This window comes from Malassezia japonica, chromosome 1, assembly GCF_029542785.1.
Source record: "Malassezia japonica chromosome 1, complete sequence".
NCBI lineage: Eukaryota > Fungi > Basidiomycota > Malasseziomycetes > Malasseziales > Malasseziaceae > Malassezia > Malassezia japonica.
The window spans coordinates 1,187,252-1,214,345 of NC_083370.1; the positions used below are offsets into that span (position 1 = coordinate 1,187,252).

The 27,094-nt window shown below is 64.9% G+C and overlaps 13 protein-coding genes across 13 annotated transcripts; 4 read left to right on the plus strand and 9 right to left on the minus strand.

Annotated features, from left to right (window-relative positions):
• Nucleotide 1: 1 nt before the first annotated feature.
• Nucleotides 2-5,017, minus strand: mug81 (RNA helicase; the record flags this gene model as incomplete). The annotated part of the gene is made up of 1 exon (XM_060264633.1): nt 2-5,017. One exon carries the CDS (start codon nt 5,015-5,017, stop codon nt 2-4), a length of 5,016 nt encoding a protein of 1,671 aa, XP_060120616.1.
• Nucleotides 5,018-5,306: 289 nt separating this feature from the next.
• On the plus strand, nt 5,307-5,864 carry MJAP1_000667 (uncharacterized protein; the record flags this gene model as incomplete). Its single annotated transcript, XM_060264634.1, has 1 exon — nt 5,307-5,864. The coding sequence occupies one exon, from the start codon at nt 5,307-5,309 to the stop codon at nt 5,862-5,864; it is 558 nt and encodes a 185-aa protein (XP_060120617.1).
• Nucleotides 5,865-5,904: 40 nt separating this feature from the next.
• MJAP1_000668 (very-long-chain (3R)-3-hydroxyacyl-CoA dehydratase) lies at nt 5,905-6,804 on the minus strand (the record flags this gene model as incomplete). Its single annotated transcript, XM_060264635.1, has 1 exon — nt 5,905-6,804. The coding sequence occupies one exon, from the start codon at nt 6,802-6,804 to the stop codon at nt 5,905-5,907; it is 900 nt and encodes a 299-aa protein (XP_060120618.1).
• Nucleotides 6,805-6,870: 66 nt separating this feature from the next.
• Nucleotides 6,871-8,476, plus strand: ECM39 (dolichyl-P-Man:Man7GlcNAc2-PP-dolichol alpha-1,6-mannosyltransferase; the record flags this gene model as incomplete). Its single annotated transcript, XM_060264636.1, has 2 exons — nt 6,871-7,017; nt 7,040-8,476. The coding sequence occupies 2 exons, from the start codon at nt 6,871-6,873 to the stop codon at nt 8,474-8,476; spliced, it is 1,584 nt and encodes a 527-aa protein (XP_060120619.1).
• A 73-nt stretch (nt 8,477-8,549) lies between these two features.
• RAD5 (DNA helicase rad5) lies at nt 8,550-11,464 on the minus strand (the record flags this gene model as incomplete). The annotated part of the gene is made up of 8 exons (XM_060264637.1): nt 8,550-8,571; nt 8,624-8,680; nt 8,704-8,755; nt 8,778-8,961; nt 8,984-10,475; nt 10,498-10,554; nt 10,577-11,159; nt 11,182-11,464. The coding sequence occupies 8 exons, from the start codon at nt 11,462-11,464 to the stop codon at nt 8,550-8,552; spliced, it is 2,730 nt and encodes a 909-aa protein (XP_060120620.1).
• Nucleotides 11,465-11,496: 32 nt separating this feature from the next.
• On the minus strand, nt 11,497-12,771 carry MJAP1_000671 (uncharacterized protein; the record flags this gene model as incomplete). Its single annotated transcript, XM_060264638.1, has 1 exon — nt 11,497-12,771. One exon carries the CDS (start codon nt 12,769-12,771, stop codon nt 11,497-11,499), a length of 1,275 nt encoding a protein of 424 aa, XP_060120621.1.
• Nucleotides 12,772-12,817: 46 nt separating this feature from the next.
• MJAP1_000672 (uncharacterized protein) lies at nt 12,818-13,646 on the minus strand (the record flags this gene model as incomplete). The annotated part of the gene is made up of 5 exons (XM_060264639.1): nt 12,818-13,241; nt 13,264-13,370; nt 13,393-13,453; nt 13,476-13,593; nt 13,616-13,646. 5 exons carry the CDS (start codon nt 13,644-13,646, stop codon nt 12,818-12,820), a joined length of 741 nt encoding a protein of 246 aa, XP_060120622.1.
• A 58-nt stretch (nt 13,647-13,704) lies between these two features.
• fcp1 (protein-serine/threonine phosphatase) lies at nt 13,705-15,663 on the plus strand (the record flags this gene model as incomplete). Its single annotated transcript, XM_060264640.1, has 4 exons — nt 13,705-13,769; nt 13,840-14,429; nt 14,455-14,741; nt 14,764-15,663. 4 exons carry the CDS (start codon nt 13,705-13,707, stop codon nt 15,661-15,663), a joined length of 1,842 nt encoding a protein of 613 aa, XP_060120623.1.
• A 10-nt stretch (nt 15,664-15,673) lies between these two features.
• NAN1 (NET1-associated nuclear protein 1) lies at nt 15,674-18,355 on the minus strand (the record flags this gene model as incomplete). Its single annotated transcript, XM_060264641.1, has 1 exon — nt 15,674-18,355. One exon carries the CDS (start codon nt 18,353-18,355, stop codon nt 15,674-15,676), a length of 2,682 nt encoding a protein of 893 aa, XP_060120624.1.
• Nucleotides 18,356-18,580: 225 nt separating this feature from the next.
• On the minus strand, nt 18,581-24,155 carry GAL7 (UDP-glucose--hexose-1-phosphate uridylyltransferase; the record flags this gene model as incomplete). Its single annotated transcript, XM_060264642.1, has 10 exons — nt 18,581-20,004; nt 20,401-21,038; nt 21,535-21,624; nt 21,648-22,706; nt 22,780-22,885; nt 22,908-23,086; nt 23,109-23,246; nt 23,328-23,410; nt 23,433-23,757; nt 23,872-24,155. 10 exons carry the CDS (start codon nt 24,153-24,155, stop codon nt 18,581-18,583), a joined length of 4,326 nt encoding a protein of 1,441 aa, XP_060120625.1.
• Nucleotides 24,156-24,197: 42 nt separating this feature from the next.
• Nucleotides 24,198-24,740, plus strand: CTR2 (copper transpport protein; the record flags this gene model as incomplete). The annotated part of the gene is made up of 1 exon (XM_060264643.1): nt 24,198-24,740. The coding sequence occupies one exon, from the start codon at nt 24,198-24,200 to the stop codon at nt 24,738-24,740; it is 543 nt and encodes a 180-aa protein (XP_060120626.1).
• A 183-nt stretch (nt 24,741-24,923) lies between these two features.
• On the minus strand, nt 24,924-26,026 carry DCD1 (dCMP deaminase; the record flags this gene model as incomplete). Its single annotated transcript, XM_060264644.1, has 3 exons — nt 24,924-25,071; nt 25,094-25,705; nt 25,728-26,026. The coding sequence occupies 3 exons, from the start codon at nt 26,024-26,026 to the stop codon at nt 24,924-24,926; spliced, it is 1,059 nt and encodes a 352-aa protein (XP_060120627.1).
• Nucleotides 26,027-26,063: 37 nt separating this feature from the next.
• Nucleotides 26,064-27,081, minus strand: MJAP1_000678 (4-nitrophenylphosphatase; the record flags this gene model as incomplete). Its single annotated transcript, XM_060264645.1, has 3 exons — nt 26,064-26,621; nt 26,646-26,962; nt 26,985-27,081. 3 exons carry the CDS (start codon nt 27,079-27,081, stop codon nt 26,064-26,066), a joined length of 972 nt encoding a protein of 323 aa, XP_060120628.1.
• Between the last annotated feature and the right edge of the window lie 13 nt (nt 27,082-27,094).

The following is a 27,094-nucleotide window of genomic DNA, read 5'->3' on the forward strand; positions in this document are numbered from 1 at the left end:
CCTATGAACTTTCTTTTTGGACAGTGAGCAGGTCGAGGAGCATCTTGTCGCGTGCCTCGGCAATCTTTGCCGCCGACGCCCCACCGACCGCGGCGACGAGCGCATCGGTCGTGCGTGCGTGCGTGCGCTGCGTGTCCGCGAGCCAGCTGCCGAGGACAAGTGCCGTGGCCTGCTCGACGCCGACTTCGCCGGTCGCGCCCACCGCCTCGAGCACCGGCCGGGGAATCGACCTTTGCAGCGCTTCATACACCGGCGCCTCTTCGTCGGTGTACGACTTGGAGCGCACAAACTTGGCGACTGCCTCTGGGAGCGTCTCCCAGGTGCGGACGTGCTCGGCAAGCGCAGACCATTGCTCGATCGCGCGCTTCGGCGCCATGGAGCCGAGGCGCGTAAGGTGCAGCGTCTTTTCTTCGCTCAGCACGCCGAGGCCGGTGCCAGCAAGCACGAGGGCGTCGGCACGCGCAGACAGCGCTGCCGCGACGTCTGCGCGGGGAGCCTGCTGTGCTGCACAGGCGACGTCGTAGTGCACCGGATTCGCCGTGATGCGCTTCTCCAAAAACGACACGCCGAGCCAGTGAACAATCTCTTCGCGGCTTTTTATGCGCTTCGCACGCACCTCGGCACAGAGCGCATCAAGGAGCGCCGTGCCGTCCTCCAGACTCGACTCGAGCGCGAGCGGCGTGCGGAGGTGCCGTGCGAGCGTCGCGGCACGCGTCTGCTGGCACAACACGACGCACTGGCCGCGGCTCGTGGCGGCGGGACGCACGGCTAGCGAGTGCATCTGCAGCAAATCACACACTGGGTACTCTGCGACGTGCGCTTTGCGGTGCTCGCGCGAGTGGACCATGTATTGCGTGCCGAGCACGAGCACAATGTGGCCACGCATGGGTAGAGTGTACATTGTCTCGCGGGGGCACAGGACGATACGCACGATGCCGGCTGCACACAGCTCCTCCACGAGCTGGCGATCGCTGGCTGAAAAGCCGGGGTGCCACACACCGACGCCCTGGCGCAAAAGATGGCCAAGTTCAGGGGAGTGCGCCCGCACCGCAACGCTGTCCGGATCAGCCAGCATGGGAATGCCGCCCGGGTCCGTCGCGAGGCGCGCAATGAGCTCACGCGCTGCAAACATGCACTGTGTGCGCGACGACACAAAGAGGAGGGCCGGCCCGTCGTCACTGCCCGCCGCCTTGATGTGGTCGTAGGCCGGCTTGATAAACGCACGCACGAGTGCATCCGAGTACGCAACGTCCACGGTATCCAGCGCGAGCGTCGCGGGGTACGGGTGATCGCCCGGAGCAAACGTGTACGTGTGCCGCGGCGGGATATTGAGCCACTGCGCGACGCTCTGTGCCGTAGCAATGCAGGCCGATGTCGCAATCATACGCTGTGGGCGCTGCCGCACAAGCTGCATCACCGCCAGCTCGTACGCCGCGTCGAGGCGGTGCAGGTCAAGGAGCACGACCAGCGGCGGCATGTCGCTCGGGAGCGACCACGGCGTCGTGACAATCACCTCGGCGTCGCGGCGGCCAACACGCACGTCCTGCGGGGCATGCGCGGCGAGGCACCCGACGTACGCGCGCGCCGCAACGTCGTCAGGCACGATAACAAGCGCTTTTCTGGCACGCCACAGTGCCATCTCGACCACGGTGCGCTTCCCAGATGCGAGCGGAGCGCATAGAAGCACACTGCCCGAGGTGTGCGCAACGGTGTGAAAGACTTGCGTCTGGATCGCATTCCAGGACACGATGCCGTCGCGAGCATAGGCAGCGGCGCGTGCGGTCGGCATGCACGACTCGAGCGCAAGGAGCGGCAGGTTGTACAGTGGCGTCGTCGGCGCAGGCGACGGGCACCATACGTCCTCCAGCGACACGTCCACGGACCCGTCTGCGCTGAGCCAGCTGAGCGACGACCACGCAACCGAGTACGACTCTTGCGCTGCCGGGCGCTCGGCCGGCGGCGCGCACGGCACGTCGACCTCGAGCGTCCAATCTGGTGCGTTTGGGTCGCCCGGCGGCTGCACCGTGTTGCGCAGCGTGATGCGGTCTGCGTACACGACGCGCTGTGCGCCGTCTTCGACCCAGACAATGATTGGCATCGAGCCGCCATGCAGGCGTTCGTCCCACAGAAAGTCGCGGCGCACCGCAATCTCTAGGCGGACGTGCGCATCCGGGCGAGGGCGCACACGCACTGCGAGCAGCAGCTGCGGAAAGCGCATCGCCGCGTCGTGCACGAGGTGGGCGATGCGGTCGTTGGCATGCAGGAGCTCGCCGAGGTCGTGGATCGGCAGTGCGCGAATCTGTGGCATGTCGAGCTCGTCAGTGTACTGTGAGACCTTGTGTAGGACGTCGGCATTGAGCGTCGACACCTGGCGCAAAGGATGGTCAAACGGCCAAAGGCGGTGCTCGACGGACTTGGCGAGGTTCAAAAACGAGAATGCGGCCGTTGCGTAGCCGCGATCGAGCGCCAGATCAAAGAGGGCAAGGAGGATACGCCCTGCATTCTGCGCGACGTACCGCGAGTCGGACACGAGCGCAAAGTCGTCAATGTACAGATTAGACACATGCGCTTGCAGGAGGATGTTGACCTTGCCTTGCGACGTCTTGGAGCCGCCCGGAACTTCGCACGGGATGCGGTCCAGGAGCCCGTCGAGTTCCTGCTCTTCGCTGTCGCGCATGGCGATCTGCGAAAAGTCCGTGGCGCGGCTCATGAGGTCGAGTGCGTCCGCCTCGCGCAGGTTATTGCGCAGGCGCTCCTGGAAGATGCCCACGGTCTTGTAGTGCAGGTAGTAGCGCGAGGCGATGCGGCCGACCGCGGTGGGATGCAGGCGCCCGTTGGCGTCCATCACGACCATTTCGTGCTCGACGAGGACGCGTGCGGCCGCCGCAACCCAGTGCTCGCGGCGCACGGTAAGCGTGGGGTCCGCGACCAGGTCCGGGAGGTCGATGCCGTACACGAGCGGCGCCTTGTTCAGGCGCGTGTACAGATAGGTAAAGCCGAGCCACGACACACCGTCGGCAATGCTCGACACGGATCCCAGTGCGACTTCGGCGTTGAGTGCGTCGACGATGCCTTGGAGGAAACGCGACTCGATTGGATGCGACGAGGTAATGGCCTCGATGTAGTGCGACATTTTCTCGTTCGCGGTGCAGATGTAGCCTACACCCACGTCTTCAAACTGTGGGCGACCTGCACGACCAAAGATCTGGAGGACGTCGAGAATGCCGAGATCGGTAAAGCGTCCGGCCTCGGCATTGTACACGTCGGTGCCCTTGATAATGACTGCGTAGGCGGGCAAGTTAACACCCCACGCGAGCGTCGCCGTACAGCACAGGACGCGCGTCGCGCCTGCCGCAAACGTCTTTTCTGCCAGGTCGCGGTCGCTGCGGAGCATGCCCGCGTGGTGGATGCCGATGCCGTGCTCAAACAGTTCGCGCAGCTCGCGGTTGCGGCTCTGCGCAATGTCGCGGTCGAAGCGCGTGCTGTCGCGGTCGTCGGTGAGCAGGCTGTGCAGCCCGTCGTCCTTGCCGAGCTCGAGGAGGGCCTGGGCAGTTTTTACGGTATCTTTGCGGGTGTGGACAAACACCATGACGGGGTGCCCCTCTTCGGCGAGTGCCAGCACCTTTTCGTAGACGACGCGGTCGAGATTGCTCCGTGCGAGCGCCGACCCATTCTTGCCGCGCACGCCGATAAAGTGCTGCTCGAGCGGCACGGGGCGGAACGACGAGCCAAAGTAAAACAGGCCGCGGTATCGGTTCACGCCGAGAAAGTCGGCAACGTCGACGTAGTTGGGCAGTGTCGCTGAGAGGCCGACGATGCGGATCATGCTCTGTGTCGACTCGACGAGGCGCTGCGTGCGTGCGACGATCGTCTCGATGACTGCGCCGCGGTCTTCGTGCAAGAGATGCACCTCGTCGATGATGAGCAGGCGCACCGACAGTGCGAGCTCGCCGTCTCCGGTCGGCCGCCGTGTCACTACGTCCCACTTTTCCGGCGTCGTGACAATCATCTGCGTCTCGGCGATTTCGCGACGGGTGAGCTGCATGTCACCGGTCAGCTCGCGCACCTTGACGCCGAGGTACTGCAGGCGCTTGGAGAACTTTCCGACAATCTCCGAGACGAGCGCCTTCATCGGCGCAACGTACACGATCTTGAACGCGTCGCGGTCGACGTGGATCGACTCGCCGTTTACGCGTGCAAAGCGCGAGACGCAGCGCAGGACCGAGAGCATCGCGACGTCCGTCTTACCCGCACCGGTCGGCGCGCAGACAAGCATGTTCTCGTTCGACTGGTAGGCCACCGGGTATACGGCGCTCTGCAAGCGGTTGAGCGTCTTGTACGACTTGAACGCGCCCTTGCACAGCGCGTCCATCTCTTCGAGCGGGACCAGCCGCTCGGTGGTGCGAAATGGCAGCGGCCTGCTCGGCGGGATCGTGACCTCTTCAAAGAAGGATTCGTGCACGCGCGTTGTGCCGACGGGCAGCGAGAAGCGCGAGCCGCCGGCGGTGAGCACGTTGCTCTGCTCGCCGCTCGTAAAAACATTGGGGTACTGCTCCGCCTCGACGGCCGGCGCGAGGTTCAGCGGCTCGTGGCTCGAGCCGACGCCGGACGCGCGCTGCGCGAGCTCGCGCGCAACGTGCAGCGCCGACGCTTCGCGGTTCGCCAGCAGCGCGGTGACGAGCTCGAGGTGCTCGAACCCAACGAGCTCCGCGAGCTGCTCCGCGCCGCGCTCCGCATCGGAGACACGCAGCGCGTCGACGGCGCCCTGCAGCATGCGCTCGAGCGTCGCGCGGTCGCTGTACATGCCCTCCATGTGGCGGATCAGCAGCGCAGCGGCCCCGTTCTCGCTCGGCGGCGGCGGCGCCGCCGCCGGCGCGCGCGCCGCAAGCCGTGCCCAGATGGCCGGCGGCGGTGCACCGTGTCCTTCTATCGGTGCGCTCTCTGCCGCCTTGTACTTGGGCGCCGGCAGCGGCGCCAGGCGGCCGTCCACCAGCGCATGGACCTGCCGCGCCTCCATCGTAGAAGTACGTAATCAATTTTCGCCTTCCACAACGAGGTACGTTTTTCCGGCGAGGAGGATGAGCTTCCTTTCTATAATCAATCTGTCAATCCACTGAGATTCCGATGATTGCACAAGGATCACTGATCTCGCCACTGTCCGGACAGGCTAATACAGAGGTAAGTCCGGCCGGCCACCAAGATGAGCACCATACAGAGTAATTCGCGACGCCACCGAAAGGTGCTGGGCGCCCAATATGCGTTATTGTCCTGAGTGGCCCTTCATTTGCGAGCACGCTAATGCAGTGATGAGTGAGCACTCCGTCGAAAAAGACGACGGTGTTTTCCACCTTCCCGGGCATCCGCTGCCTGCGTTTGTGTCGCTGGTCAGCACGGATGCCGCGGCGCCGAGCGTCGACCTGTTTCTCGTGTCGCTGAGCCGCCCCGTTCTTCTGTGTGCATTCTCCTTCCCCTCGAAAAAGGCGGGCGACGAAGTCGAGGTCGACTGCGCGCCGTCGCAGCCGAGCACGCAGCAGCTGTGTTCGTTTAAAGAGCACCTCGGCGCGCTGCGGCAGCGCGAGCCGGACCTGCTCGTGTACGGCCTGAGTATGTACCCCCCCGCGTGCCAGAGTAAGGTGCACGCCACGCTCGGTCTGCCGTTCCCCCTGCTGAGCGACACGCGTGGCGAGCTCGCCGAGAAGCTTGCGCTTCCCCGCGCGGACGAGTGCGGCGTCGCGCTGCTGCGGCGGTGCACGATGCTGATCCGCGAAGGGCAGATCCAGCGCCTCGACTTTCCCTTGCTGCAGCCTGCGCAGGCCGCGATGCGTGCCGAGTACATGCTGCAGCGTGACGCTGGCGAAGCGTGATACCCAGCTTCGGCTTATACCATAGTATGTCTATTCAAATCTACTGCCACGACTGGTTGATTTCGGCGTCTTCCTTGTCCTGCTCCTTCTTGTCGTGGAGCTTGCGGAAGCGCGCGAGGTACGCGTCGCGCTTCGCCTGGACGGCGGCGCGGCCCTTGCTGCCGATGAAGTCGTTGCCAAGCACCTTGCGGCGCGAGGCCAGCAGGTAGGTGTACAGGTAGAACAGGCCGGGAATGTACAGCGGGAGCAGCGCGAGGAACACGAGGTCACGCACGCTCCAGCCCGTCGCGTCGACCCAGGGCCAGGCGACGTCGTGCGGGAGCGATGCCCAGATCGACTGCATCTCGCCGATCACGCCCATGGGGTAGAGCACGATAAAGAACGAGTAGCGTGCCCAGAGCGCCATGAACGACGGCGAGTCCAGCAGCTGGTTCACGTAGAAGGGGTAGCGCGTCACCTCGGAGAGCGACCAGGCAAAGACCATCACCGTGTAGAACGGGCTCTTGGCCGCCGCCTCGTACTTCTCCGTAACGAACCAGAGGACGATCAGGCGCGAGGCGACCTGCATAAACGTGGTGACCGGGCTCGACTTGACAAAGCCCACCATCGCGTGGACGACCTCGAGGATGGCGAGCGTCTGGAAGATGACGACCAGGGTGCCGATGTACTCGTGCATCTCAGACATGCGGCCGAGCACCGTCGCAATCACCGGGTGGTGGTTCGCAAAGGAGACCGCAGGCGAGGCAACCACGTCGGGGGTGTACTTATGCACAAAGTCCACTACCGACTGGTACACCATCTTGCGCGCATCCGAGCCGTGCACCAAGAAGAGCACAATGCCGATAAAGATACGCAACCATCCCACAAACTGAAGGAGGTTGTAGCACGTAAGGTAGAACGTCACCAAGGGGCGCGAGGGAGGAGCGGTCTTGGCGGACATGGTGTGGGGTCGGAAGATGCGTTTCGCTCGAACCGGTTTCACATGTCCCTCCACATTCTTCCCGCCATGGAGGCGCTCGGGGGCGCCGCGCTGGGGTCCGTGATAGCCGCACAGGTGATCTCCGCGCCCTATAGCAAGGTAGAAGAGAGCTTTACGCTGCAGGCCGTGCATGATATTTGGACGTACGGCGTGTCGAAAGGGGGACTGGCCCAAGTACGCATTTTCGCTCACCCAGTACGACCACGCCACGTTTCCAGGCGCCGTGCCGCGCTCTTTTGTAGGGCCGCTCCTCCTGGCAGGCGCCGCATCGCCGGGGATGGCGGCGGCTCGGGCGATGGGGGCATCTTCGGGGGACATGCAGGTCGCCGTGCGCCTCGCGCTCGCGCTCGCGGCATGGGCAGCGCTCGTGGGATTTGCGCGCTGCGTCTTTCCCCGCGCACGGGCCGTCCGCACGACCTTTTATTGGATCTGCGCGGGGGAGTTTCACCTGACGTTTTGGACGGCGCGCACGACGCCGAATAGCATCGCGTTTCCGCTCGTCACCACAGCGCTCGGATGCGTGTTGGGCGGCCAGCGCGTTCGCAGCGGACTGGCGGTGCTCGCGGCGACCGCGCTGACGCTCCGCCTCGAAGTGCTCGGCCTCGCGGCGCCGGCGTACCTGTGGGCGTGGCTGAGCGGGCGTATTACGCTCGCGACCGCGCTCGCAGTCGGCGTCGCGAGCTGCGCTGCAGGCGCACTGCTGTCCCTCATCGTTGACTCGTACTTTTGGCACGTCGTCAGCGCCGAGCAGCTGCCGGGCCTCGGTCGCTACGTCTGGCCCGAAGTCCAGGCGCTCTTTTTTAATGTCGTCGACGGGCACAGCGCGGAGTGGGGCACCTCGCCGTGGTACGCGTACTGGGCGATCGAGCTGCCCCGGCTCCTGGCTACGACGCTGCCTATGCTGGCCGCAGGCGCCGTGTCGCGTGGATGGAATCGCGCCGGCGTGCTGTTTGTGCCGGCGTTCCACACGTCGCTCCTCAGCGCACTAGCGCATAAAGAGTGGCGCTTTGTCCTGTACACCCTTCCTCTCTGGAACGCCGCGAGCGCCGTCGGCGCACAGACCATCGTCCGCCGCGTGCGCCCATTCGTCGGGCGCGCCGCATGGCTGATTCCAGCGGCATTCGTGCTGGCATCGTTTGCGCTCTCCGCCTTGTATACCCATGTCAGCATGCACAACTACCCCGGCGGAGCGGCGCTGCATGCGGCGCACACGCGCATTGCCTCGGACCCGGTCCGCCTGCACATCGACACGCTATCGGCCATGACGGGCGTCTCGCTCTTCCAGAGCACGCACCTCGCGCGCCCGGCCGCATCGTGGGTGCCGAGCAGGACCCCGGCGTGGACGTACGACAAGACCGAAGGGATTGCCAAGGACGCGACCGACGCCTGGTGCCAGTACACGCACCTCGTCACCGAGTACCCCTGCTCGTGGGCGGGCGACGCATTCGCGCCGCTCGGCGAGCCGATCGACGGCCTCGCGGGCGTGCAGCGCAAGGCCCCGAAAGCGTACCTCGCCGACCTCGTCCGTCTTCCTCGAGCGCGCTCGCTGGCGGACGCGTGGCATGCGCTCCTCCCCGTCGTGGTGCGTACGGCGCCTGCGCTCTATGTGTGCCAACGTGCGGCATGCCCTTAGTCGAATAGCAAGGCAAGGTTCGCCAGCGCCTCGGACGGCCCCTCTTTTGGCGCGGTCTGCGCCAGTGCATGGTTCACCAGCGCCTTTTTGCGGCGCTGGATCGTCAGGATGCGGTCCTCGATCGTGTTTTCCACCAAGAAGCGGTGCACAGTCACTGGGCGCGTCTGGCCGACGCGATGGATGCGGTCCACGGCCTGGTCCTCGCTGCGTTAGCTCGACGAACGTACATGCTGCTGTTCCACCAGCAGTCCATGAGCCACACGTGGTTCGCGGCGGTCACTGCGTGAGATGCGCGACGTACAGTTGAGTCCGACGCCGCCGGCGCGCAGCGAAACGAGCATCAGAAGCGGCTCGGTGCTTTCCGCAAACGTCTTGAGCACGGCCGCACGCTCCGCCTGTGGCGTGCTGCCGTCCAGGCGCACGTACTTGTAGCCATAGTGCTTGAGCGTCGCCTGGATCAGGTCAAGGAATCCGGTGAATTGCGACTGGGTAAGGCACGCAACGTACAAAGACGACGCCTTTTAGCGCTGTATCCTCCTTGGTGAGTGTGCCGAGCTGCGCCATGAGCGCATCGAGCTTGGTGCTGCTGCGGGGCGGCGGCGCCTCGCGCTTCGGCTTCGGCGCAGAGGGCGGTGGGCGCACCGACTCGACCAGGTCTTCGACCTGCACCGGCCCCCGGCGGCACACTGGGCACTGTGGCTCCTCGCCGCGGTCCTCGCATGCTTGCAGGAACTGCACGAGGCAGTCGCGGCAGCCGTGGTGCATGCACAGCGGCAGGAAGCACTTTGACAGCTTGTTTTCCATGCAAAACGGACACTCTTCGCCCTCGACGCCCGGCTCGGACTGCACGAGCTCGTCGAGAACTTGCAGTGCGTACTGTGCGTTGCCGTCCGACTCGCCCGCCTGGAACTGCGTAATAAGCTTCTGGATATGCGCCTGGTACTGCTCCTCGTCCAAGGCCTCGTCTTTCAGCGGCTCGGGCAGCGTCGCGCTGCTGCGGTCAGCGTGCAGCACAAGCAGCGGATGGCACACGGCCTGGCGCAGGCGCATCAGCACCGAAAAGATCAGGCTAAAGTTGCGCCCGACGAGCCCGTGGGACGCTAGGCGCTTGTACCGCGCCCGCGCGCGGTCGTACACGCTATTGTAAATCTCGCGCTCTGTCTCGGAAAAGGCGAGGTACTGCGTGTCGAGCGTCTTTTCGGGCAGGTCGACAATCGGGCGCCCATTGCGGTCCTTGGTGCTCTTTTCACGGCGCAGCAAGATGGACGAGAGGATCGCCTGCACAATGTCGAGTGCCTTGGCGCTCTGGCTCGCAAACGGCTTCGCCAGGAAGCTGTTGAAGAAGCTCACGTCGCCCCACGGCTCGACGTGCAAAAAGCGCAGCAGGCTGTACAGATCCGTGAGGCGGTTCTGGATCGGCGTGCCCGTCAGCGCCCACCGCCGGTCGGCGTGCAAAAGACATGCGGCACGCGCCGCAACCGTGCTGCGGTTCTTGATGGTATGTGCCTCGTCGAGGATCAGGCGGTGCCAGACCTGCCGGAAAAGGAGCGCCGAGCCGCGCCGCTCCATCTCGCGGCGGTACTCGCTGGTGAGCGTGCCGTAGGACGTCACGACGACGTCCGCACGCCCTTGGTCGAGTGCCGCAGCGAGCTGGTCGCGGTTCTCGCCATAGTATAGGTGGACAGACAGTGTGCCTGGCACCGACGCACGCTCCAGCTCGCTGTGCCACTGGCTCAAGAGACTCATCGGCGCAATGACCAGCGTCGCGTTCGATTTTTGGGTGCGCGTCGCGCCAAAAGCAGACGCAAGCGACGCCTGCTTGAGCGTGCGTGCCTTTTTGGGGGGCGGCGCGCTCGAGGCTTCGTCCATGGTGCGGTTCGTGTGGATGAGACTCGCGAGCATGATGGTCTTTCCGAGGCCCATCTCGTCCGCGAGGATTCCACCCCGCGCGCCGCGGCTCGCTGGCTGGAACGTGAGGCTCAGGTCGCCAATATATGGGCTGCGTTAGGCCAGAGACGTACTTGTAGAAAAATGGCTCAAAGCCGGCGTCCGCGTCGTCGGCAAGCGGAAAGCGGTACCTGGGTCAGCCAGTCGACGTACTCTTCCCAGAGCGGATGCAGATCCGCCTCGCGCGACGACGAGCTGTTTGTCGACTCCATCTCTTGCATCCAGCCGAGCGCTTGCTTTTGGTAGGGCCGCAGTTCGAGTGCGAATGTGCCGGGCGGCTCGGCCTCTGGGAGCGTTGCGTCGTGCTGCTGTGCGCGCGCATAGATATCGTTTAGGCGCCCTTCCGACACTTCTGTCCCGTCGTCGCCCTCCTGCCGCTCGGCCGGCTTGGCACGCTCCTCGTCGTCATGCGAAGCCTGCGCAGCTTTCTTGGGCGCGAGGTCGCATGCGCGAAAGAGGCGGTGCAGCGAGACCTTGCGCTGGCGCAGGTGGCGCTCCTGCGCGCTTTCCTCGGCCATCGGTGGCGCGTCCTCTGCCTGGAGGTTCGCGAGGCGCGTTATGCTTTCCCGAAACGCGTCGCGCACGATATACGCCTTGATTTCCAAGAGGATATCGCTGCCGACTGCGAGTGGAACTGGACAGTCGACGACCTGCCCGTCGAACTCGACGAGCCCGTCGTCGAGCAGGCGCGCCATCCAGCCCGCGACGTCGACCGGGATGCGCCCGACCTCGAATCCTGCGTGAGTCACACGACCTACCTCGCATGTTGCTGAAGCGCACGACATAGTCCGGCCGCTCACGCGTGCGTGGCCCCTTTCCCTTCGGCGCCGCCTTCTCGGCCTTTTTCTTGCGCAGGATCAAGACGCGGTCGCCCGGCGCGATGTAGTCGCTGCCTTTGGTCATGGAGTAGGCAGAGAGCACAAACGTGCCGAGGTACCGCCGCCGCCATGCCTCCAGCGGCCCAGGCGCGCCTGCCGCCGCGGCCTGGGGCGCATGCGCCTCCTCCTCGCCCTCCAGGAAGAACAAGGGGGCATCGGCCATGGTGTTGGACGCGACGCGTTTCTCCACTATTTCTACAAAATGTCGACCCTCTCCATTTCGCCGTCGCCGAGGCCGTACTCGCCTTCGGACGCCTCGCTCGCCCACTCGTCCGAGTCGGCTTCGTCCGCGTCGAGGTCGCCGCGCGCGTGGACTGGCTCTGTGATGGTCGTATCCGCGTCAAATAGGCCGTCGGTGAGGCGCGTATTCTTCTCGCGGCGACGCAGCGCGGCACGCTGCGTGTGCCGCGCGGGCGACACGAGCGACAGGCCCTCGATGCCGGTGAGTGTCGGCATTGGCGTGTCGTCGTCGGATAGATCGTGCGTAGGCAGAGAGTAGTGCAGCGCGTCGATTTCGTCGCGCTCGTCTTCGTGCGCCGGCCGCGTCCGTGCCGAGCCAAAGCGCTGGTACGGCAGGACCATGATGGCCGCGCCATCGGGCGTGTCGTCGTCGAGCTGTAGGGTCTGTGCGCCCGGCGCGACGGCCGGTGCCTGTGTTGTGGCCGACGTCTGCGAGGTCTGCGGCGTGGCGTACGAGGCCTGCGACGAGGCCACCGGGCGCTCCGGGCTCGCGGCCGGCGAGCGCTCGGCCGTGCTGGCTGTGCGAAAGAGGGGCCGGAAAGAGCGCGTGTCCTGCGCGCCCTTGCGTGGCGACGGCGCAAACACCTCGTCGGCCGTCTCCATGGGTATATCGCTGTCGAGAGACGCCTGCGGCGCGGAAAAGATGCGCCGCTTGGCGTGTGGCGCCTCGTCTTTTGGGGGGCTCTGCGCGAGGAGCGCGCGCGCCTGGGAGTCGGTGCGCTTGATACGCGCGCTGGGCGGCGTGCGTACGTCTTCGCCGCGCAGCCGTTTCCGTGCCTTGGTCCGTGGCGTAAAAAGCATAGACGACTGCGGCGGCGGCGCCGCCGCCGCCTTGACCGGTGTGCGCTGCTTTGGCTTGGCCTCTTCGTCGCTCATGTCCGACTCGTACGCCTCGGCCTCGACGAGTGCCGACGGAAACTCGGGCGCTCGCTCGTACTCGCGTCGCGGCTTTTGGGGCGAGCGGAATGGGTTCTTTGGGCTCGCGACCATGGTATACTTTCGCGGCTTGGTCGGCGTCGTGGGCGGCGCGGCCATGGCTCCCTCTGACGCGCTCGTTTTCTTCTCGCGCCGTGGCTTGGCGCTTGTCGCCTCGGAGAGCGCGCGCCACGTATCGTACGTCGACGAAATCTCCGGATGCCGCTGCATATCGCTCTTGGACGGCTCACGCCCATGCTCCGCACGGAACGCACGCTGCCACTGCTTCAGCTGCTTCCGCAGGATCGCCTCCATCTGGGCGTGCAGGTGTGGAGGAAGTCCACGTGGCTACAACAACACGCTACCGGAGAGAGTTGGTCAGCGCGGAGCGGCGCGCCGGCGCACGCGTGGGCATGCGCTGCGGCGGGCCCGCGGCGTGCTGCTGCATGATGCGCTGGAGCTGCGCAATGGCGCGCTCGTAGCCGACACGCGCGACCTGGCGCTGAAAAGCGTCCGTGCGCATGCCCTGCTGGACGAGGCGCTCCATCGGCGCCGCCTGCGGCGGCCGCCGCGGTGCGGCCTGCGTGCCTGGCGCCGGCGGTCCAAACACCTTCATGCCGCGGATGTGGGTATCTTTTCCGTTGAGGTGGTTGCCGAGGATGCACACCTGCAGCACAAACACGTCGATCGCGGGCAGGACGAGCGGCACGCCGTCTTCTTCCGGCACGTCCGCGTCGTGCTTATCGAGCAGAAAGTGGTACCAGCCCTGGGGCTCGGTGAACTCGCTTCGTGAGCAGGGGTACGTACCGGTAGCGCACGTCGACAAGGTCATAGGGATGGGTGCCGGCTTTCACGAGAATCTTGGCAGGGGTATACGAGTCGTCGCGGCGGCAGTCGAGGTAGATAGACACATGCTGCGTCAGCCAGGATACGTACCGTCACCGCCGTGCGCTTCGGAAAGTGGATATGGACGGTGTGGGGCTGCCCTCCGTCGCTCCTGCGTGAGCTGCGCGACGTACTGCCAGAGCGTCTCGAGGCTGTCGTCCATGAGCTGCGCGACACCATGCTGCGGCTTGGCCGAGCTCAGCGACCACGCGGTGCCTTCAAAGTTCCCAACATCGCTCTTTGTCGTGTGGTCTGCGTCAGCCGCACCACGCACCGTACGGATCCAAGGCGCTGCGCCCGCGCATAAGTGGAGGTTGGCGGGGAAGTATGCTCCGCGCGTGCCCCACCTTGTCTTTGCTTGGGATGGAGTGTGCGCACCCGATCCAGGTCGCGGGCCTATGTGCCCTGTGCGGCAAGGAGATAGACGAGTATGTCGTGTGGCTTATGCAGGGAATCCTTTGGCGAACAAACCTTTGCGACGCTGCATTCCTCGGCCAGCGTCAAGGTTTCGCGTGCCGAGGCGGAGCGAATTGACCAAGAGACGACCACACGGCTGCTCGAGCAGCGCAAGCTGGCGCTGATTGTGGATCTCGACCAGACGATTATCCACGTAACGGTGGACCCGACGGTGCGCGAGTGGGCGCAGGATGTCAAGAACCCCAACTGGCACGCGCTGCGCGATATCGTCGCGTTCCAGCTCGGGGCCGACGGCAAGACGGTGTCGCACCAGCCCGAGCCTCTGCGCGCCGACGACGCGACATCGTTTGCGACAGGCGGCGACGAGGACGGGTGCTGGTACTTTGTCAAGCTGCGGCCGCACCTCGCCGCGTTCCTCGCGACGCTCGCGGAAAAGTTTGAGCTGCATGTATACACGATGGGCACGCGCTCGTACGCCGACTGTATCTGCCGCATTGTCGACCCCGATGGCAAGCTGTTTGGCGCGCGTATCTTGTCGCGTGACGAGAACGAAAGCATGGTACAAAAGAGCCTCGCGCGGCTCTTTCCCATCAACACGTCCATGGTCGTGATCATCGACGACCGTGCGGATGTGTGGGCGTGGAGCCCCAATCTGATCAAGGTCGATCCATGTATGTCGACGCGCTGCTCACCCAGATGAATTCTTTGTCGGCATCGGCGACATTAATGCGGGGCACCTTGCGCCCACGACGCCGCTCGTGACGGCGCCGGCGCCGGCCGACGCGCCCAAGGCCGACGCGCCGCTCGCCGAGAGCCAGCGCCAGACGATCCACGACCAGGTCGACGCGCGCCCCCTCGCCAAGCTCCAGGAGGAGAAAAAGGCCAAGTCGGACGACGCGCCAGAGACGCCGGACGCCGAGCCCGCCGCAGGTCCGGACGCGGTGCTGGACGACAATGACGAGGAGCTGACGCTCATTGAATCGGTACGCTAATTTGCTCACGCAGCTTTTGACGCAAATCCACGGACACTGGTACAAGGCGTACGACGCCAAGAAAAAGCCGGATGCCAAGGACATTATCAGCAGCATGAAACGCAAGGTGCTGCACGGGTGCACCCTCGCATTCTCCGGCCTGATCCCGCTGAACGAGACCCCGGAAAACTCTGCGGTGTGGACCGCGGCGCAAGACTTTGGCGCGTCGTGCCGCCGGACGCTCACGCACGACGTGACGCACATGATCGCCGCAGGACCCGGCACGGCCAAGGCGGAAGAGGCGTACCGGCGGGGCGACGTGCATGTCGTCTGGCCGTCGTGGCTCAACGATTCGCTCTGCCGGTGGCACCGCCAAGAAGAGACCGACTACAAGGTGCCTCGCAGCGACCGCCTCGCGTCTCTCGGCCGCGACGCACTGCACGACCTCGCGAGCAGCATCCACGCAGACACCGAGCCCGAGAATCTCGACGAGGCGGCGCTCGACGACCTCGCCAATATGGACTGGGGCGAGGCCGAGGACGAAGTCGACGCATTCCTGGACGACGACGACGAGGATACCGAGAGCGACCTAGACAGCGCGTCGCAGTCGATGCTCAGCGAGGCGTCCGACGCGCCCCCCGCACGCGACGAGCTGCTCCGCTCGCCCCTCTCCCGCCGGCGGCATGCCGCGGCGCTGCGCGGGGGGCAGTCCAAGCTCCGCCAGAGCGTCCTCGCAGAGGAGAGCCAAGAGTCGGAGGACGACACCCCGTCACAGGGGCCAGTCAAGCGCCGGAAAGTCCAGGGCGGCGCACAGCACAAGGACATTGCTGCGCTGCGCACCGAGCACACTGCAACGCCGCCCGACAGCGAGGAAGAGCACTTCCTCGACGACCTCGCGTTGGAGATGGAGCGTGAGCTGGGCGACGATCTATAGCACGCTATCGTTACATACTTTTCGACACACGCCGCTTGCCGCCTTTGCCTTTCGGCAGGGGCGCGGCGGCCGGCTCGGACGGGAGCATGGCGTCAAAGGCAATCGTGAGGTGGTCGAGATCCGCATCGCGCGCCTCGGCAATGCGGTCCTGCGTCGTGAGCGCAGGCATCGGCGCCTCGAGCGGCGTCGTAGGCGTCTCGACGGCGGCAATCGGCTCGGCGACCGACACGGGCGCTTTCGGCAGCAGCGCGTCGACGTACGCGTCCAGCAGCGTCGTGACCGGGGGGAGAAGGTGCGACGGCGCGCTGAACAGCGCAAGCGCCTCGCCGACCGACGCATCGGCGGCCGACGCCGTCATGCGCTCCTGGTCGGCACGCAGCATCGCCTCGACGCGCTCGTGCTCGGCATCCTCCACGCCAAACAGCTCGTCAAAGAGCGTCGCACGCGCATCGTGCAGCGCAACGCCGTGCAGCGTGTGCGCGACCGGCGCAGGCTTCTTGGCCGCGGCACCGAGGCCCAGCAGCGCGCCGTCCGCACCGAGGCCAATCAGCTGCACCTCCTCGCTGGCAGGCGCGACGTTGAGCAGCGCGCCGTGCAAGAGGCGCGGCGCGCGGTACACCGCCGCGGCGTCGCGGCGCTGCGGCTGGACAAAGTAGAGGAGCGTGCCGTCCGCATCGTCGACCGAGGCCAGGATGCCGTCGCGGTGCGCGACAATGTGCTTTACGGCGTACGGCGCAGTGTACACCACGTTCTGGCCGATCAGGTCCCAGATCAAGAGGCGCGACGCGCCCAGCGCCGCGAGGAACCGCCCTTTGCGGCCGACAAACACGCACTGTTCTGCCGCACGCAGCTCCGGCGCAGCGAGGCGCGCCTGCATCACAAGGGTATCCGGGTCCCAGAGCGTGACAAACACGCCTTGGGCGACGGCAAACAGCGAGCCGTCCGGCGCCCAGGCAATCGCGCGCGGCGTCGTCCCGCGGTAGCCGAGCGACGAGCGGCACACCCAAAAGGTCTCGGTACGCGCGCCTTTGAGCTTGCGCTCGGTCAGGCGCCACGTCTTGATCTGGCCCTCGGCGCCGGCGGTGGCGAGCAGCAGGCCGTCGCCCGCCCGCGGCGAGAAGCTCAAGGCAGTGATGTTTTGCTCGTGGGGGTGGTCGATCCGGGTATTCAGCACGTACGTCTTGCGGCGTGCATCCCACTGCCAGAGCTTTAGCGAGAGCTCGCTCGTGTAGGCACCGCCTTCGCGGCCGTCGACCGTCGCCATCCACTCGGTGTGCGCCGCGCCGGGCGTGTGCGAAAAGGCGACGTGCTGGACGCGCGGGGGCGTCAGCGCCTCGTCCTCTGGGCGCGACACGCGGTTCGAAGGGGCGACCTCGACGTCGCGAATGTGCACATGCGAGCCGACGTCGACAAACTGCAGCGTCGAGGGGTGGCCGGCAGTCAGCACGACGTGGCCGGCGGCCGCGTCAAGCGCAAGGGGGTGCGGCAGCGCGGCACGCGCATCGCGGTCGAGGAGCGCGCGCGTCGCGTCGCACTTGACCGTCGCAAAGCTGCGCTGCAGCTTCAGGCTGAGACTCGCGACAAACGCCACACTGCCGTCTGCGAGACGCGCGACGTACTCTTGCTCGCGGTTGTCAAAGCCATGCGCCACGGCCACCGCAACAATGCCCGCGCCGAGACGCGGCACGTACTCGCGCGCGTCCGAGCCGGCGGCCTGGCCGCTGCTCAGCTTCCAGAGGACCAGCACGCCTTCTTCGCCACCCGACAGGAGCTGCGCGCCGTCGGGCGTGTACTGCAGCGCGGCGACGCCGTGTGCGTGCCAGTGCAGCGTCGTGGTCAGCGCCGCGTCCCTACCGTCGGGCACGCGCCCGAGCGCGGCAAACTGCTCGAGGCAGTACCACACTTTGATCTTGCCGTTCGCCTCACCCGTCGCAAAGCGCGGCGTGTTGGCGTCGGGATGAAACGCGAGCGCAGTGAGCCGCGACTCGCTGCTGTACTTGACAAAGCCGGCGCTGGTATCATGCAGAGAAAGGAGGTGGACTTTGCTGCCGCTCAGGGCCACGAGCCACGCGCCGTTCGGCGACACAGCGAGGTGCGCCACGTCGCGGGCCTTGCCGAGGCGTACCTGCTTCACGGCTTTGTGTGTCTGGATCGACGCGCGGCCGAGCTGCAGCGAGTAGATGGTCGTGTTGCGCTTCGACGAGCTCGTGCCGCTCTCGCCTTCTTTGGCGACAGCGACAAACAGGCGGTGCTTCCACATGGCATTCGCACCCATCGCACACACGGGGTAGCCGACATTCATGTCGTCGTGCAGCTCCGAGTCGAGATAGTCCCACGTCTTGATCGTGCCGTCCAGCGAACAGGTCAGCAGCTGGAGGGGGTTGAAGGGGCTCAGCAACATGCCGGTGATCGGCGCACGATGCCGCTGCGCAGGCACGGTCACCTCGCCAGACAGCGTCGCCACAACCTGGTTCGTCGCGCGCGATATAACCAGCACAGTGCAGTGCTGCACCAAGAACACGTAGCTCCCGTCACGGGTAAAGACGGGGGGGACACTCGACGCCGCCTCGTCCTGCAGCGTAGCGACAGGCAGCGTCACAATGTCGGTAGTCACCACAGACGTAGACGGCTCATCCGGCTTGGAAGACCGCCCAGCGCCTGCCTTTTTACTCTCTTTTTTGCGGGCAGGCATGGCACTCACGCTTCCGCGGTCGTGGACAAGCGCACGGTAGAAGAAAAAATTCAGCGGCCTTCGGCCGATAAGCTTCTCCACATCGTACAAAGCACGAGCCAAGAGGCGAAGCACTGGAGGACTAGCCTTGGTTACTGCTATCAAACGGTATGAGAAATTGCACAATAGAAGCCGAGAGTGGGTGGTACGGATCATGGGGAAAAATCGATTAAAGGGGTAGGTTTTTTAAAAGCCGTCATCGCCGCCAAAGTCGCCGCCGTCACCACCAAAGTCGCCGCCGTCTTCGGGGCACGGCGCTGCGTCGGGCGACATCCACGAGTCGGGTCCGGATCCATCGTCACCGCCCCCAAAGCCGCCGTCGTCGCCGCCGTCGTAGCCGCCGTCGCCGCCGCCAAAGACGCCGGATCCATCGTCACCGCCGTCAACGCCCTCGTCGGGGCACGGCTCTTGATCAGGCGACATCCACGAATCAGGGCTGTATCCTTGATCGCCAGTGTCGCCGCCGTCGTAGACGCCACTGCCGTCATCGCCGCCCTCACCAGGGCACGGCTCCTCGTCGGGCATCTCGCCGGGCATCTCGCCGCCCTGATCGCCGCCTTCATCGGGGCACGGCTGTTCTTGAGGAATCTCGCCGCCCTGGCCACCGCCTTGGTCACCGCCTTCTTCGGGGCACGGCTGCTCCTCGGGGCCCATGTCACCGCCCTGGTCGCCGCCTTCATCGGGGCAGGGAACGTCGGGGCTGCCACCCGGAGAGTAAGGGCTGCCAGGTCCAGGGCTGCCAGACGAGCCGGGGCTATTCGGCGAGTACGGAGAACCACCGCTTCCACCACCACCCGACGAGCCGGGACTGTACGGTGTCGTCCAAGGCGAGCCGCCCGAGCCACCGCCCGAGCCACCTGGGCCGCCACGGCCACCGGACGAACCAGGGCCAGACGGCGACCAAGGAGAGCCGCCGTTACCGCCGGATCCGCCGCCGGATCCACCAGGACCACCACCACCTCCCGACGAGCCGGGGCTGTACGGCGTCCATGGCGAACCGCCGCCGCTACCGCCGGGGCCAACAGGGCCGCTGTTTCCTGGGGTGCTCGAGGTCGAGGTCGACGAGGACTTGGATGAGGTTGACGAAGACTTGGACGTGGTCGAAGGCGACGAAGACGAGGACGAGGACTTGGAAGACGAAGGCGAGCTAGTGGGGTAACTCGGCGAAGTGCTGGAGGGCGAGTTCGACGTGCTGCTCGTGCTGGGAGAAGAGCCCGAGCCGCCGTTGCCGCCGTTGCCGCCGTTGCCGCCATTACCGCCGTTGCCGCCGTTACCAGGAGAGCCACCAGAGCCAGGAGAACCGGGGGATCCGGGCGAGCCAGGAGAACCAGGAGAGCCAGGAGAGCCAGGAGAGCCGGGGGATCCACCCGATCCCGGCGAACCGCCAGAACCAGGAGAGCCACCATTGCCTCCGTTACCGCCAGACCCTCCATTGCCTCCATTGCCGCCGTGGCCAGGGCCTTTGCCGCCATTTTCTCCGTTACCTCCGTTTCCACCATTGCCGCCCGAGCCAGGAGAGCCACCAGAGCCAGGGAATCCGCCATTACCGCCGTTACCACCGTTTCCTCCAGAGCCGCCGTTGCCTCCAGAGCCAGGAGAGCCGCCGTTGCCTGGAGACCCGCCCGAACCAGGCGAACCTCTGTTGCCACCACTGCCTCCATTGCCTCCGTTACCGCCGTGACCTCCGTGGCCACCGCGGCCACCGTTGCCTCCATTACCGCCCGAGCCAGGCGAGCCGCCGTTTCCACCATTTCCACCGCTCCCGCCGTTACCTCCGTTGCCTCCGTTGCCTCCGTGACCATTGTGGCCGCCGTGGCCGCCATTGCCTCCGGAACCCCCAGAACCGCCGTTGCCCCCAGAACCGCCGGTCCCTCCGTTGCCTTCGTTGCCACCAGAACCAGGGGATCCAGGTGATCCGGGAGAACCAGGTGATCCGGGAGAACCTGGGGTGCCTGGAGAGCCGGGGGTGCCAGGAGATCCTCCCGAGCCAGGAGAACCTCCGTTACCCCCGTCGCCGCCGTTGCCTCCGTTGCCACCGTTGCCACCGTTGCCGCCGTGGCCGCGGTGGCCGCCCTTGCCTCCGTTGCCTCCAGAGCCGCCAGAGCCGCCCTTGCCTCCGTTTCCTCCGTTACCCCCGTTGCCGCCAGAGCCGCCGTTGCCGCCATGGTTTCCATGGCCGCGATGGCCGCCCTTGCCTCCGTTGCCTCCGTTGCCGCCAGAGCCGCCAGAGCCTCCGGATCCACCAGAGCCACCAGAGCCTCCGTTGCCTCCATTTCCACCGGATCCACCAGAGCCACCAGAGCCGCCGTTGCCGCCAGAGCCACCCGAGCCACCGGATCCGCCGGAGCCTCCAGATCCACCAGAGCCTCCATTGCCTCCGCTGCCTCCGCTGCCTCCATTGCCTCCGTCGCCTCCGCTGCCTCCGCTGCCTCCGTTGCCGCCATGACCGCCACGGCCTCCGTGGCCACCTTTTCCGCCATTACCTCCATTGCCGCCATTGCCACCGTCACCTCCGTGGCCGCCCTTTCCTCCTTTACCCCCTTTGCCGCCATCGCCGCCCGAGCCCTTGGGCTTGTCGTCGTCGTCGGGCTCGTTGCAGTCGGCCGCCTTCTCCTCGATGCTCTTGCTATCATCCGGGAACTTGCTGCGGGTGTCGAGAACAAATCCAGGAATTGGCGTTGAAATGGGGTGCGCACTGCGCACGGAAAGAGAGTGTTCAGCGTTACGAGTAAAGTCTGCAGGCAGAGCACTTGTGCTGGCTGCCAGGTTGGCTAAGTAAATAGCCAACGCGACCCTCGATGTAGTAATAAACTTCATGTTGGGTACGCTTCAGTACGGTAAGCTTCGGTCGGAAAAAGTACTACGCGACTAGGAGCTGCGTCTTGAGCGCAGTGGGGTGCCCCGTCCACGGGGCCTTTTTTTATAGACAGCCATCGAGCGCTTCCGTGCCCCATCCAGTGGCGGCTTTTGGCGCGCACAGCACAGCTTGTGCGCATGTCTGTGCACACACAAACCCCCTCAAAATGACGGCTTTCCATTCGCTTCATTATCGTTCACGATCCTATTCTCATTCATCATTCCGCCAACCACACGCGCGCCGATCCGCGCCAACGCCCGTGCGTTGCTCGCCTCCACATCACGCCGCAAAGTGCGTCGTGGCACAATCGCGCAGACGCGCCGCGGCGCTCTCTGCAGTAATGTCGCGCTGAGGCTCGGCCATCATCTCGAATCTGACATAAGTAGCACAACGTACCCAACCAAAAACTTGCGCACCGTCGCGCTGCGCAAGAGGGGGGGATAAAAGTGGACGTGGAGCAGTGCAAAGTCGCTGTCACCTTCGTGTCCGTGCGCACAGTCGGCCGGGACCGGGCGCTGGTGCAACCCCATCGAGTAGGGGAACGAGGTCAGGAAAAGGTTGTCAAAGCGGCACGCGACTTCGCCCATAATCGCCGCAAAACTTGCCGTCTCGTCTGGGGTAAGATCGGCGAGCGATGCGACAAAGCGGCGGTGCGGCACGACGAGCATTTCAAACGGCCACACAGCCCAATAAGGAACAAGCGCCACAAAGTGCTCGTTCGCCGTCACCACACGGGGACGCTCAGGCGTGTTGAGCTCGAGGTGCGCATACTCCAGCAGGAGCGACGGCCGGCCGTGTGCGTCGCGCGCGCCTTGGGCCTCGGCGTTGCGCGAGTCCAATGCAAATTCGCGCATGCTCTGCATTTCCTGCTTGGGCTCGTTCGGAACGTAGTCCAAGCTCCATACTTGGCCATGGGGGTGGGGGTTACTGCACCCCATCGCACTCCCTTTGTTCTCAAAAAACTGGATGTAGCGAATGAATGGATTCTCTTTGGGAATTTGCTGGTACAGCTGCTTCCACGCCTCTACGATCGGCACAATATGTTTTTGCGACGAGTACGGAGGCGTAGTCAGTTGTGCAAGTGTCAGGTCGTGCCGGGGGTTAAAGCATAGAACATAGCACTTTCCGCGCGCTGGCTCGACGCGAAAGAGGCGCGCGGCAATGCTGTCGCTTCCCTCTTTCGCTTCCACTTCGTCCGGCTTTAGCGCTGCATAGTCGTTCTCAAAGATGAACGTGTTGGTGTACGTGTCATTCGTCGCGCCGGTCGCACGGGTGTTGCCGGGGCACAGGTAGCACTTTTCATCGTACTCCGGAAGCTGTGTTTTTCCCGCCTCTTCCTGTGCGCCTTGCCATGGCCTCTGCGTACGGTGGGGCGAGCACAGGACAAACTCCTGCTGCAGCGGATTCCAGCGGCGGTGCGGGTGCTGCGAAGGATCCAGCGCGACCATCGTGGGGCTGACTAAGCTATGGTGTTGCGGTCTGTGCGCCGCATACTACCAGGAGCCCTTCGTAGAGCATGAGGGCGCACCAGAGATTTGGCACGGCAGCGGCAGGTGAAAAGAATGGCGCAAGGGCGTGCGCGATCGTCTGCTTCTGGATCTCCTCGTTGGCACCGTACAGGGTCCGTAGGAATTCTGTGTGAGAAGGGCAACGTACCAGGGGTATAAAGCCAGCAGCGTGCACACAGGCGCTCCCAATCGCGCTTTTGTTCGTCATGTGTAGGCTCTGACGTGCTAGGGCCAACTTCGCGGGACAATAGCTCGTTCACCGCATCGAGCGATGCTGTGGCTGTGGTATAATTGTACACCGCTCCGTCGGCACGCCGTGTGATTTCGCTGCGTTAGCCAAGCAACGTACCGGTCGAGCCATGGCGAACATAGGGTGCAGAGACAGAGCAAAAGGACATGCAGCAGGGCCCCAATGGGCCGCTGAGAGAGCTGGAGCGTTTCCGTGATCAAGGAAAAGAGGACCATGGTAGGTGACGTCGCGCGGTCCCTCGGCAGCGCGGGGCGCACGAAAGCCGTGGCTGTTGTGCGCTTCCGTTTTATGCGCCGCCATGCTCGTGTTCCGCCAGACCGCGTCCATTTCCACACGCGCTTGAGAAAGAGAAAGACCGTGTTGCGTACGGAAAGCAGGAGAATATACATCGTCGACATGGTCTGGGTAAGCCGCGCAACGTACCATGCGTGCTTCGTACGCGCTCTGGGCCTTGTCCAGGATGCTGTGCATGACCATGCACAGGAACTGCGGGCGGCTTACTTGGGTCAGGATGGCGCCCATGGCAAACACGAGCACATCGCGCACGAGCACCACCTCGAGCGGCGCAAATGAGGGGTCGCCTTCCGGCACGTCGCGCTGGATGCTTTCGAGTAGAGCGGTAATTGTTGCTCGGAGGTAGGCGTCGTCCAGCGCGCCGTCGACAATGCCGTGGTGGGGCGACAGAAGCATGTACCGCTCTGCCGTCTCGTTCACCGGCAGCCCCTCTTTGGGCAGCGCATCGGTCGCGCTGCGAAACTGGCGCAAATGCTGGAGGAGGACGCGCGGCGACCGCCCTACTACCATGTCAACAACCCTGACGCGTGCGTGCTCCACGCCGAGCACTGCCGTTGGCGCAACGTACGCGAGGTCCACCGCGCCGGTCCGCTGCTGCACCACATGCACAACAGGCCGCAGTGCACTGACCATTTCGTGAAAAAACGCGCGGTCGCTTGTCAGCTTGCCGTACCAAGGCAGAATATGCTTGCGGCAGAGGACCAGCAGCAAGGTATGCAGTGCCACGTCCAGCTCGACTACCTCTTGGTATCCCTCGTCGCCATCGACAAGCAGCGATAGCGAATCCGCGCTCGCTTGGGGATAAAAGACGCGCCGTACGGCCGCCCTTGCCTCTGGCCGCGGCGAGCGCATAAGGAAAGTTGGCCCATGCGAAAAGCCACGTGCACATCCACGATGGAGCACGGTGGAGAGGGCCATTCGATGCCCATGCCGGGGCACGAAGGGCACCATATGCCCGAGCATGACGGCACAGGCAACCCCTGCATCATGAGCATGACGTGGAACTCGAACACACGCGATGTGTGCATCATTACGCCCGCGTGGCACATCCGGTCGAGCCAAGGATTCGTCGCGTCGCTCCTCGTGATCTTTGGCGTGAGTGTCCTGTACGAGTACCTGAAGTGGGTGGTGCGGTGCCTGGACGTGGCGATTGTGCGTCTCGAGGCGGCGAGCGCGTCGCCATATGCACGGTCAAGGCGCGAGGGCGAGGCCGACACGGACGGCGAGGCGGCCGCCGCGTCGCTCCTGCGCCCCCGTCCGACCAACGCGCGTCGCCTGATTCCCCTGACGTACGCGGACCTCGTTGCGAACGATGCCGAAGAAGATGCGCCTGTGACGACCAAGCGGAGCAGGCCCGCGCCAAGTGCACTGCGGCTCCTGTACGTATTCTATCTAACCCAGTCCCGTGTCGATGCAGACGCCGACGCGCTTGCATAGCGTGCGCTCGCTGCTGTACGGCGTGCAGGTCTCCATTGCCTGCTTTCTGATGCTGGTCATGATGACCTATAATTCGTGGCTGATTGGCGCGATCGTTGCTGGCGCCGTCCTCGGCGCCTTCCTGTATAACCACGCGCCGAGCGGCGCGGCCAAGATGTTTGACGACAAAGGCACCGCGTGCCACTAAAACGGCGGATTGTACTTGCGGAACTTGACGCCCGCCTCGGCAAAGATCTGCGCGCTGCGTCCGTCCATGCTGTACTCGAGCTGGTACACGACCTCCATCACACCCGTCTGTACAATCTTGACGGCACACCGCAGGCACGGACAGCTGCGTGAGTAGCGCGACGTACGTGTTGCAGTAAATAATCGTTCCCTCGGCACCGCCCCGGTCGCGGCCCAGTTCCAGCAACGCGTTTTCCTCGGCGTGCAGGCACAGGCACTCGTCCAGGTTGCTGCCACACGGCGCGCTCTCGTTGCAACGCGCGCAGCCGCCTTCGTTGCAGTTGGTCAGCCCACGCGGCGTGCCATTGTAGCCGGTCGAGAGCACGCGGTTTTTGCGCACGATCACCGCACCCACACGGCGCTTCATGCAGTTGGAGCGCAGCGAGGCAAGCGAGCACAGCGACACAAAGTAGGTGTCCCACGTCGGGCGCAGCCTGTGCATCGACGGGAGCGCGAGCGAGTCGAGGTGCTCGTACAGCTGCGTAATATGGGTAAACGTGTTCGTGATCCGCAGCTGGCTGCGCGAGAGGAGCGCGGCGAGCGCAGACGAGCTCGACGGGACCGACGCCGAGACCAGCACGCCATTCTGCTGCAGCAGCGAGAGGTTCGACACGTCCGAGGCGAGCGAGGTGTCGGGATCGTCGTCTTCTGACGATGTGGTATCTTGGCCCTCGCCCGTTCCGTACAGAATCCGGTCGTCGTTCGCGACAAAAGCTTCGAGGTCCACCGGGCCGAGCGCACTGCGTTAGAAGAGAGACGTACCGCGCCTTGGCACGCGCCCACCGCTGCATGATCGGTGCATCGATGCCCACCAGCAGGAAAAAGGGGCGCTTCTCAAACATGCTGATCAGCTCCGAGGTATCCAAATCGAGTGTCACATAGTTGGTCTGCCAGTGTGCGGTGACGTGCTGCAGCATCACGTCGGCGGACGTGAAATGAAGGCCCGCACCCTGGGGCGCACGAGAGCCAAGCGTCACCTGCGTGAACCCATGCCGCTCTACGAGGTACTCGGCCACCGACGACTTGCCGGAGCACACCAGGCCTACGAGCGCAAGCAGCATGATGCAAGACGCGTAGCGCGTCGCGTGCATATTTCCACTACGGCGAGAGTACGTCCAGCGCGCCGAGGCCCTGGATGATGTAGGTCGGCACGGCTGGCGCGTCGCTGGCCTGGACGTCGGCCTCGGTCGAGATACCGGTGAGGACGAGCAGCGTGTCGACGCCGCCGTTGCGGCCAAATGCAATGTCGGTATTGAGGCGGTCGCCGACCATGACGGTGCGCGACTTGTCAAAGTGCCGGCTGGCAAAGATGGTGTCGATCATCGGCTGGTTTGGCTTGCCGATGACTGTCGGCGTGCGCTTCGATGCGTCGCGAATACCCGCCCAGACCGAGCCTGCGCCCGGCCAGGGCCCCTCTTTCGTAGGAAAGGTCGTGTCGTCGTTCGTGCACAGAAAGTGGCACCCGCCTCCAGTCTGGCCGGCCTGGACGTCGTCGGTCGCGTTCGGGCGCGTAATGTACTTGAACGCCTTGGCCATCTTGACATATGTGAGCTGCGTGTCGATGCCGCACAGCACCGCGCCGACGCTGTGGTCCAGCACGCCTTCGGCGAGCAGCGGCGAGAAGTCGGTGCCCTGGATCGCAATGTCGCTCCCATCCTGCATTAGCTAGTGCATACGTACCGTTCCGCCAACGTGCTGCACGCCCACCGCGTCGAGCTCCTCCTCGAGGCCGCCCATGCCGATGACAAACACCTTGCGGTCGGTCGGGAAGTTGAGCACGTCTTTGAGGTAGAGCGCCGAGGCGTACGCCGACGAGAACACCTCGTCCTGCGACGCCTGGATGCCTAGAGACTCGAAGCGCTCGAGCAGCAGCCTGCGGCTCTTGCTCGCATTGTTAGTCACAAACAAGACGCGCTTGCCCAGCTTGCGCAACTTTTGCAGGACCGACACGACGCCCGGCAGCGCTTCCGTGCCCGACCAGAGCACGCCGTCGCAGTCTACATCAGCCAAGGCACGTACCAAACAGAAAGTTGTCGTACTTGTCGACGAGCGTCGCGAGTTCCTCCTTCTCCTTGAGGAACGTATAGGCGCCGTTCGGCGCTGTCGTAGGGACCATCGTGGTGGGGATG